Below are 11,055 nucleotides of genomic sequence, written 5' to 3' on the forward strand. Positions count from 1 at the left end.
ATTTCTTCTATTGTTTCATTCAAATAGGCCTTTTGCTGCAGGATACATAGAACTGCTACATGAGCCTATTGTATTCAATTTATAACCAATGCATTATTTTATCAGTATATCACATATTGTTAGAAATCTTCAAATCGGAGAACTGGAATAAAGCTGCCATTACCAGAACAATTATTGATACACAGTGGTACTTGAGCATTTGGTGGGTTCCAAGCTGCTAAAATTTTTCATTATAATTTCTTCTTTGCCTTCTCCCCCCACCCACTCTTCCCCCCCCCCCCAGACATGCTGTTTCTCCAAGGATCAGAAGTTATATTTAAAGTGGCTTTAAGTTTGCTGGGAAGCCATAAGCCCTTAATTCTGCAACATGAAAACTTGGAAACTATAGTTGATTTCGTTAAATGTATTCTCCCAAATCTGGGTTTGGTACAGATGGAAAAAACCATAAACCAGGTATGAAGCTAGGTATTACCAGGAAGATGTAAGTTGCAAAATTGCTAGTAATTTATTGATGGCCCAGTCAAGAAATGTATTTGTACTCAACCCACCCACCCCACTGTGAGCATGGGCAGTTTACTTGCACAATGGAAATGCTTTGGATGTTTGGCAATAGTAAAATATGTCCCATGCACAAGAATCAAGGTTGAGTTTCCTCTCCACATAATATAATGCAGTATTTCCTGAAAGCAAGAAATTAAGCAAATGCTCTGCAAAATGGAAGCAAGGGAGAGAAAGTAATTAATGGCAAATAATATTTACTTGAGACTCCTAGCCATTCTACCAATTCTCATCATTTCCCTGACATTTCATCTTCTAAACTCCACAGTCTGCCCATCCCTCCCTTCACCTCCCACCTGGTCCTACTTTGCAGCCTGCCCAATTCCATCAAACTCTTGGATGCTTCACTTCCTCGCCACTCAGATTCCAAGGCCTCGGTCTCCCTGCATGTCTGGCATTCCAGTTTTTGCCCCTCTCACCGTTCTTTCTAGAAATCTGTAGTAAGGCTTTCCCCAGTTCATTTCTTAATGACTCCTCCTCTCATTGCATTGCACCATTCTACAAACTAAGTACATTGCATTTGGTGATCTAGGTGTTGTGGGTGCATAGTTCAGCCCTCTAATCTATGCAACTCATAGCAAGATAGGTGCTCTCTATAATCTAGCCACTTGGAAGAGCACTGTTGTCAGTGGTTTTACTATGTTTTGCATACCGTTGGTTATCTCTCTGGTGTGAAATGCTCTTTATTCGGGCGAGCCCTTTTTCACTTTCAAAAACCAATAGGGTCTTAGCCACTGGATGCCTTGACTTCCTTTGTAATCCTGAAACGCATCTTATAGCTTTAGGAGCTAACTTATTTGTGTTTTGTGTTTTCAAATGTTCCCTTAATTTTTACAAGACTTTATCTCAGTAGGCTCATAATAATTTTGAACAAGTGTAGTTAGTGAGTGAGTGAGTGAATGAATGAATGAATAGCATGATCTATAATGTGATCCTCTTAGGTGTATCTGAAGAAGTGTGCATGCACACGAAAGCTCATACCAGGAACAAACTCAGTTGGTCTCTAACGTGCTACTAGAAAGAATTTTCGATTTTGTTGTGATCCTCTTAGCTATGAATAGCTGTGAAATAACCTGACATGTCATGAGGACATTCTCTCGTGACAAAAATGCTTCTATATGATGCTACTTTTAGCTGATGCTCCTGTTACTGGAGAGAGAGAAAAGAAAAAGGTTCAGAGGCAGCAAAAATGAAACTCTGCTAGACAATAAATTTCGCTTGGGAAGAATGTTTGGATTACCTGACGCCCCGATTTCTTATAGACAGTGAGCCAAACAGGATCTTATACAGAATATGCATTGCAACAGGTTTTCTGGTTGTTGTTTTCTTTTTCTTTTTTAAATCAAGGCACTCTTCCATTTTACATATGTACTAGGTATTTGAGATGGATATTTCCAAACAGCTGCAAGCTTATGAAGTTGAATACCATGTGCTTCAAGATGAATTGATAGATTCTTCTCTCAACGAAAATCAGAGGATGGATAAATTGGAAAAAGCCAACACCAATTTACGTAAACAAAACTTTGACCTCCTCGAGGAGCTGCAGGTACTGATTGCACATTATACAATATACATTAAATATAGCTCAGTGGCTAATAACTTGGCTCATTTATTTACAGCTGAATGCATCGGTAATCAGTGGGTTTTTATATTTCAAAAACATTTGCACATCTAGTTTCTGGAACCCATGTTGATGATTATTAGAAAACCAGATGGCTATGGGATTTGATTATCATTAAAAATAAAAGTCCTGAAATGCCTAGTGGATTTGTCATCTCTCTCTCACTTGGATATCTTGTACAGGAGCATAACTACATTGTGCTTTTAAATACTAGGTATCTGTACCATGGGGATATAGGCAATTGCTAAGCAGAAAAAAAAGATGAGATGAAGGAAGTAAATTTATGAGCCGCTTAGCCAGCACAGCAACTGTTATGGACTATGACATCAACAGAAATTGCCTAAATAGTGCAACTGTTGCTCTCCAAGGTCTACACAAACACACACTTGTTTCCCGTTTGTTTGTTTGTTTTGGTTTTGAGCATGGGTTTTTTTCCCATTGGGATCAAAATTGGGAACTAAAAAGATGGAAAGAATACAAATCATCCAGGTTCCTGCTTCCCAGGTCAAAGCTTGCTGAAGCTGAAGAGGTGAAAAGCCAATTTCACAGTCTTTGGCAGGCTTTTTTTGTTATTTGTTTGGCCTGACTCATGATTCATGTTTCCTTACCTCAGCATCAGTGAGGCTCATGCTAGATAGATGTAGCTCTGGATTAACAATGCTATTCTTAATTAAAATGCCTTGGTTAATAAATTTACACATGAATTAGTCAATTCGTGGTGTAGATTTATTGGCTTTCAGTTTTGTTTTGTTTTTTAAACAGAATTTATTAGCATTTTCATAATATAACACAAACCCGACCCCACACCTACAAATACAAAAACAAAAACAAAAACACATAATGTCAGGATTCTTCTTCTTATTTGTATATCTTACAAAAAAAAAAATTCTACTTCTGAATCTTGACGTTTGACTTCCCCCGCCTTTTCACCTTCGGTTTTAAATCAATATACTATTTCCTTAACAACTTTTCTCTATAAAAATGTTTTAACTTTACTTAAAAATAACACAATTATCTTGATCTTTTTATTATAACCTAAATCTTAACCAAATATTCTTATAGCTAAACTTATTTCTTCTATCCTTTATCATGCTGCTTTTGACTTAAGATTCAATATCTCCTTACTTATTTAAAATAAACTTATAATTAACAGACTTCACACTCCGATTTCGGATACCATGACAGACCATTTGGATTATACATTTAATACTTCAACCCACTCCCCCTCTGTCCATTGTCTTTTTCTGTCTTTCACCAGAACCGGATCTCCAATTATCTTCTTCTGAGTGTCCACAGATCCAGGCATTCACAACAAACCTAGCATCGAGCTTCAGGGTGTTCATCACTTCCTTTCTGGGCTCCTCCGTACCTTTGTACCATACTTCTTCTTCTTGTAAAAATCTTAATTCCATGTCCCTTGCCCCCGAGCTGCCACCTCGGAGTCTGGATATTATAAATTTTCCCGTTACAGGGCTGCCACCCCCAGAAATCGGTTCCTTTTCCCGGAGTTGCCCAGCCATTTCGAACCATCTTTCAAGCACCCCTCCCAGCTCTTTGCCAAGGTTTGATTCCATTGTATAAAACTTTTGAAAAGCCTCCTCTGTGGAAAGTGAGTCCTTTTTATTTATAATTCCACTCAAAACTTGCAGTTTCCGATTAAGCAGTTCCAGCTTCAAGACAGTGAGCATTTCCTCATCCTTTTTTTTATTAAGATTTTATTATTTTACCATGAAACAAAACAGAAACAACATTAGACATACATAAACACAATAAAAACATAATGCACAATCAACAATATAAAACACAACAATACCATACAAAAAAGAAAACTTATACAAACCTTGCCAAATACTTATCTTTGTTTCTCAACTTATTTTAACTTCTTAGGGGGACTTCCCCTGGTCCCTCCTCTGTCTTCAAAAACATATATACTCTTAAGGTAGCTTCATTTCTTTTCCCATTAGCTCATACTCAATATTCTAATGATCTTTAAATTTATCTAAACCGAGATATTTCTTAACTTATATTCTGTATCTTAACACCTTCTTATACAAATCTATCACATCAAAAATTTCTTCTAAAACCATTATATCTAACCTTAAACTTCTAAAGCCGATTCTTTTATATATTTCTGCACAAATATTCAAACATTCAGTTTATCATGCTTAACTAAATAGTCCTTAAATTTCTTCCAATCTTGCGACACCTTCTCCTCCCTCTGGTCTCGGATTCTGGCGGTCAGGTCTGCGAGCTCCATATACTCCATCAGCTTCATCTGCCATTCTTCAATTGTCGGTATCTCTTCACCTTTCCAAGTTCTTGCCAATAAAATTCTAGCCGCTGTCGTGGCATACATAAAAAATACTCTATCCTGACTGGGTATCTCTTCATTGGTCATGCTCAAGAGAAGTGCCTCTGGTTTCTTACAAAAGGTAATTTTCATTACCTTCTTAAGCTCATTATAAATCTTATCCCAGAAGGCCTTTACCCCTGAACACGACCACCACATATGATAAAAGGTACCTTTCGACGATTTACATTTCCAACACACATCCGACATTTTAGGATTCATTCTAGCTCATTTCCTCATCCTTTAAACCAGAGTTCAATACCAGTGCAAACACAAAGTCCAGCATTTTAGAAGGGAGGGTGAGTGTCAAATTTCAGTTCCTGTCTCTTCCTTCCTTTGTTTCAATTTTTTCCCACGACAGTCCAAGTCGTCGCCATTTCTCCGAAGCCGGAGTATAAAGACCAAAACTTCAAATGGAGATATTTTTTCCCCAGTTAACCCCCGAAGGGAAATCTCAGCAATCTCAGTTTTCAAATTCCAGATACTTTCTATCGATTATTGTAGCAGCAGTCACTTAAACGGTTAATTTCTTTCATCTCCCGAAGGGAGGGAGGCGGGCTGCCTTTCTTCTTTCCCCCAGATCTTTCCAAGAATACAAAGAGTCAATCAGATACTCACAGCCACTGGGTTCTTATCAGCTCGTTAAAGACAGGTAGAACTTAGACGCTCATCACAGGCTTTGTCGCCGCATTTACATCCCGGTTGGGGCATGTCCCCTATAGCCCGGCTCCGTCGTCCCTTCACCCCCACTCCCCCTTTACAGGGGGAGCGGGGGAAGGGTTCGGAGCCACAACGGGCACAGCCGGGGAGCCCAGGGTGTGGGACGCTCTTCCCGCACCCCAACCGGAGCCCCGCTTTGCGGTAGCAGGGCTCCTAACCCCCGGGATGGACTGGGTGCTTCGCAGCCGAAGCAGCCCACGACCACCCGCAATGGCGTCGCCGCCGGAAGTCCGGCTTTCAGTTTTTCTACTCAGTATTATGTTGTAGGCTTAAGTCATTCTGGATCTTAAGTAAACAAGATTTGGAAGGAATGTGGAGAATATATCATACACAAAATTTAATACATTATTAAGTAGCAAAGTCATCATTTTCCCCCAGTGGTGGCTGTGGAGAAGTTTAGTCATTATATTGTTGGCAGGAATCTTCCCTGCACCAAACATTGATGTCCACATTTGTCCCACATTCTTTTTTTTATCTAGATGCAGTCCAATTCTACTCTATCCTTAAACATTAAAAAAGCCATGAGGGAAACAAGCTTCATCTGCATTGCCCCAGTATAGGCTCAATTTCATTTTGTGTAGAAAGATGAAACTCCAAAACTGGCTGTGTATGCCAGTGATTTGGGTCGCTGTAAAGCTGTACTCCTGTATTTTATTGTTCTGCACATGTGAATTTCAGCTGGTTTCACATAAGAGGAATAGAAAGGTGTGCCGAGGGAGCAGTCTGCGTGTTCTTACTTGTTTTCCTCACAAGCAATCTGCATATGTTTCTTGTTTGTCCCTTAAGATGGCAAATGGAAAGATCCAAAACCTAGAGGCCATGGTTGATGCTTTGCTCAACAATGAAAGCAAGCTGAGGCAGACAATTCTCACTCTAGAACTGGAGAGGAAAGCCCTGCTGGAAACAGTAAAGGAGGTGCACATACATTCGGCAAGCCCCAGTGGAAAGCCTCTGCTCACCAGGCAAGAACATATGGATTCTGCTAACTGACAGCTGCAGACATAATGGAGGAGGCAAGTTGAACACAGATAAGGAGGGAAGAAACGTTTTCTGAAGTCGCTGTCTTTCAAGGTGTCCTTTGTATTGTTCACGCCTTAACTTTGAGCGAAACAAAGACTTTGCACAAAAGAGACGCATGTTACTATTGGAGGAAAGTTTTGCTTGTTCTCATGTACAATTCTTTTGAATTGAGCATATACGCAATGCAACAAGCAGAAGGACCTTTATGCTGCCTTGTTCTTTTGCTTTTGACTGACATTTCCACTCCACTGTAAAGATTTGCTGTCCCAGACTCTGCAGCAAGTGCTTCTCTACCCCAAGGGCTTCATGTTGCTTATAAACTAAGCATTTTAAAAACTCTACTTTTAAACACTGTGTGTGTAGAATTACAGCACTAGGAGTTCCTGGAGTGATTCCTTCTCCCTATTGAGGGGCTACATTATTCATCTGGAATTGGACTTAGTAAGTTTGTGGCACTTCCCCCTCTACCTGAAGTTGGAGTGGATTCCATTTATTCACATTGTGTTTTTAAATCCCCTTTGCTGCCTTAAGACATCAATTTAGTGAACCCAGGAAGTCAAATTTCACCATATGCATTTTGAGATTGTTATCTGTTGCTACAAATCTGATAACTTTTAATTACTGGAGGGGGTGTGTGTTTTTTATTTTTTAAAATCCAACATTATAGCATGGTTTAATGCTCTGATGAAGTAGATGAAGTTCAGGATACTACTTTTTTCTTCTCTAAGGTGTGTTTTGACAGACCTGAATCTTTCGTGTCATTATGATGGATCATGCCTTAAAGTGTTGTTTTATTTATTTTTGAATTATTGTATGTTGTAAGCCTTTGGTTGCCAAATGGAAATCTAATGACTGTCAGTTTTAATTTTAGTAGTTAATTGGACACTCAACCCACTCTGATGAAATTTTGCTTTTCAAAATATTACCTTCTGAAATTATGGTGGTACTTCCAAGGGTTGGTTCTATGAAAGACACACTTAACAGTGCAATCCTACATATGTCTACTCATAAATAAACCCCACTGGGTTCAATGGGATTTACTCCCAGGACAGCAGTGTTACACAGAGCAGCTGGCTTATTTGAAGTAGGAGTACAGGCTCTCAATAAAAATATATCCTTTTTTCTTCATATAAACAAAAGCATTTTTAAGACCGTTAAAAGGTCTTCAACTTACAACTTCAGGTAATGTAAGATTATTCATCAGGAAGCTGTTCAATATATATTACAGAAAGTTCAACTGATAACACAGATTCGTTTCTTTCCCAATAAATTTGTTGACTTGAAATGTATGGGCATTTACTTTAACTAGTAATATTACAATTGATAAACAAATTATGCATTAAGAAGTTTTTTTTTCTTCCTGCCAGCAGTGGTTGACAATAATTATTATATTGCAAAGTGAATTTCCTGTCTAGATATAAGGAGAAATCCAGAAACATTAAGATAAATTGACTTCAATAAGATGTGGATCTCGCATCAAACTTAAACCTATTTAATAGTCATTCCCTCTGGCAAGAAACCCTTGGACAGTATTCTGTGAGGGGAGCTAGAGAGACTTTTCAACACCCTTACCAAGCTAAATTTACAGGATTCTTTAAGAAACCATGATGGTTTAAATGGTATATAATTATTCTATGTTGTTATATAGATAAGCCCGAAGTATTGTTTATGTTGCACGAAAAGGGTAACACATTCCTTCATTTCTCACACCTCTCAGATTCACTGCATAGTTTTGCATCCTTAAACAAAAACAAACTCTTATTGATTTATGTTGTGGTTCAGCGCTATTCCATTCACATTTTTACTTTTAAAATGATGGTTTCATTGTGGGTTATTCAGAAATTTTATTATTTTTAGTCTTGGGAGTGCCCAGCAATGATGTATTTGGACAAAGGCAATAACTGATATATAAGCTTTTTAACACTAAAACAAAAGAGCAATAAAAAGACTAACTAACCCAGCCAACTTCATATGTGATGTTCAAAAATATAGAGTATTGGGCCTCCTGCAGTAGTCCTATGGGATTATTAAATACAAATATGAAGAACCAGTCAGCAGAGAAGGCTACAAGCCCATGGCACCTCTTCCTGAGACTGTCCAGAAAGCACATTGGTGAGCCTTCCTCCACTGAGATTGCCACCAACAGGATGACTTCTTCTCAACCAGTCAGTATGGCCACCTCAGCATGCTTGGGACAGTCACTGATGTGAGCACTCAACAGCCTCTTCCCTTGTGTGTGTCCGTGTGTGAGTGTCCAACCCTTATAAGGATTTTCAGTCCAGCCATTTTTACTTTCCAGATCACTGGTTTGTGCTGAAGCAATTGGGGACATCATAAGCAAGAGAAGTATTGCTGATTAAGCTGCTAAATTGTACTTCCAATTCAAGGTGGGAATTGCCAAAGTTTCGCATGAGAATAGCTGTATGTTAATTTGCCTAGCATTATTTCAATACATCTGAGAGAGAGAATCTGAACCCAGGTCTTCTGAAACCCCTTTTCCCCCCACACAGCAATGGCCATTTTGCAATTATTTTTGCCCCAGAGACTACTAAGGACTAAATGACGTTTCTGTGCGCTCTGGCTTCCATCACGGTGTCCTGTTGCGCCAGAAGCGGTTTAGTCATGCTGGCCACATGATCCAGAAAGCTGTCTGTGGACAAACACTGGCTCCCTCAGCCTGAAGCGAGATGTGTGTGTCACCTTTGACTGGACTTTGGCTGTCCAGGGGTCCTTTACCTTTTTTACCTTACTAGGACTAAACTGGTGTTTTCCACAGCAACAGTCCAAAGTTTGAGTGACAAACACACTTTTTAAAATATATATAATGGGCATGCCTGCATTGGAGAGCCATGGGCCACCAGATGTGTTTATGTGGAAATTTAACAATGTGCACCTCTCATTCCTACTTCAGTGCTTAGGGAGCTTTAAATGTACCTGCAGCAAACGTGGTTGCTCTATAAAGTGTGTCGGTGACTGCTTTGGAAAGCAATAGCTTTCACTTTGAGCGCACAGGTAAGTATTCTCCCTTCAGAAATATCTCCAGATCTGCTAAATTCCCATCTGATCTCATAATACAGCGGCTGTATCACGATTTTCCCTTGCTTGTACAGAATTGTATAGACTATGTTAATAAGCGAATGAAAGGCTTCTAACTTGGTGGTTTGGCACGTGCTGTGCATGCTGGGCATCTTATCAGCATGACAGGAAAATGATGACCACCTTCTCTCCAGATGAGGAACTAGCAGCCCCAGAGAGCTGGAAACCAGCCAACCCTTGTGGTTTTATGAAGACAATAGGAGGGAGGGGAGGGCAATGCATATAAGTGCACCATGGAGTGGAATTTAATGAAGCATATGCTTGCTTTATATATCAGTAGATGACAAAATATTGTAGGCCTAGGAATGGATGGACACGGTCAGGAACATCAACTACGGCCCCTGATGAGGACTGCTGAGTTGGCAGGAGATGGCTCCCTTTAAAGAAAGCTGAAAGAGTAAGAATAGGTAGGAGAGATTATGGGGAGAGTGTTTGGGGTAGAACTTCCCAGGAGAAGTAGTGAAAAGGTTTGGATGCAGATGTGAAGAATGGGCTTCAGGCAGGGGCTTAGCTGAGCAACAGTATGGCAAAGGGACCTTAGGCTTTCAGTTGTAAATTGCCCACAGCATTCAAACTAATGAGTGGATACTACTAGCAGGACTGCTTTCACAATCTGCAGCTCTAAGGCAAGTCACCCTTGAGTGGCCACCTTAAACCTAGAAGGGAAGGCATGCAAAAAGATAATTCTCTCGTGCTGGCTCTGGCTGTGCAAAGTGAGAGGGGCAGCGCAGCTGGTGTGGGGTCCCCTTCACCAGTCTTGCTACCCTCATCTTTTGACTCCAAGGTGTCTGCCCTTCAAGCAGTTTTCACCATAAATAGATAGAATATGGAAAGCAAGTGAAAGTTGGCAGTAAGTCAAATTGTGACCCGGTGTGGTGTAGTGGTTAAGAGCGGTAGACTCGTAATCTGGTGAACTGGGTTCGCATCCCCACTCCACATGCAGCTGCTGGGTGACCTTGGGCTAGTCACACTTCTCTGAAGTCTCTCAGCCTCACTCACCTCACAGAGGGTTTGTTGTGGGGGAGGAAGGGAAAGGAGATGGTTTGCTGCTTTGAGACTCCTTAGGCTAGTGATAAAGCGAGATATCAAATCCAAACTACTACTACTACTCCTCCTCCTCTTCTTCCACTGACTGTGCAAGAAACATTTGATGCTCATGGTATCTTTTGCTTCATATTGCTTAACGTAGGGAGAAACAGCCAGTGCACAGGGCCGCCAGGAAACCTGCCTTTTAACTAAACAATCTGAAGTACCAGGAATCTCGTACCTCAAAGCAGGCTTTTTCAGTCTAACCCCAAAGCTAGCCAAGAAATATTTCATAACTATGATGACTGTACAAGCTCCTGCTTATGCCACTGGGATTTAAAATGGTTTATTATGCTGATAAACTGGGGCAACTGGTTATTATGTTGAAGACAAGCATGAATTTGGACTGTAATTATACTGTGCTGGGATTTTCGCAAAGAAAAAAGCTATGCAAGTTTTTGAAAAGCTGGAATTTGAATTTCCTTGTGTTTCCAAAGCAAAAACTTCACACGAATGGTGACAGGCCTCATAGTGTATGTGGAAATCACAAATGATCCATTAGAGCCAATTTGTACATGGAATACACATTCTAGGACTATTCGGGGAGGGGAATTGCATGGTTGAATGTTCTTAACATAAAACAAGCTCTGCAGAGCAAACCAGC

General features: G+C 40.1%; 1 protein-coding gene across 6 annotated transcripts in view; it reads left to right on the forward strand.

Annotated features, from left to right (window-relative positions):
* TBC1D1 (TBC1 domain family member 1) overlaps nt 1-7,335 on the forward strand; it is a 76,473-nt gene extending 69,138 nt beyond the window's left edge. For all 6 annotated transcript variants that reach the window (XM_033161347.1, XM_033161349.1, XM_033161348.1 and 3 more), the window contains 3 exons: nt 284-453; nt 1,934-2,104; nt 6,036-7,335. In XM_033161347.1, coding sequence (XP_033017238.1) covers nt 284-453; nt 1,934-2,104; nt 6,036-6,239 — 545 coding nt within the window. In that variant the 3' untranslated portion in view covers nt 6,240-7,335. The remainder of the gene's footprint in view (nt 1-283; nt 454-1,933; nt 2,105-6,035) is intronic.
* Nucleotides 7,336-11,055: the final 3,720 nt, after the last annotated feature.

This window comes from Lacerta agilis, chromosome 9 (assembly GCF_009819535.1).
Source record: "Lacerta agilis isolate rLacAgi1 chromosome 9, rLacAgi1.pri, whole genome shotgun sequence".
In the NCBI taxonomy this organism is placed as follows: Eukaryota; Metazoa; Chordata; class Lepidosauria; order Squamata; family Lacertidae; genus Lacerta; species Lacerta agilis.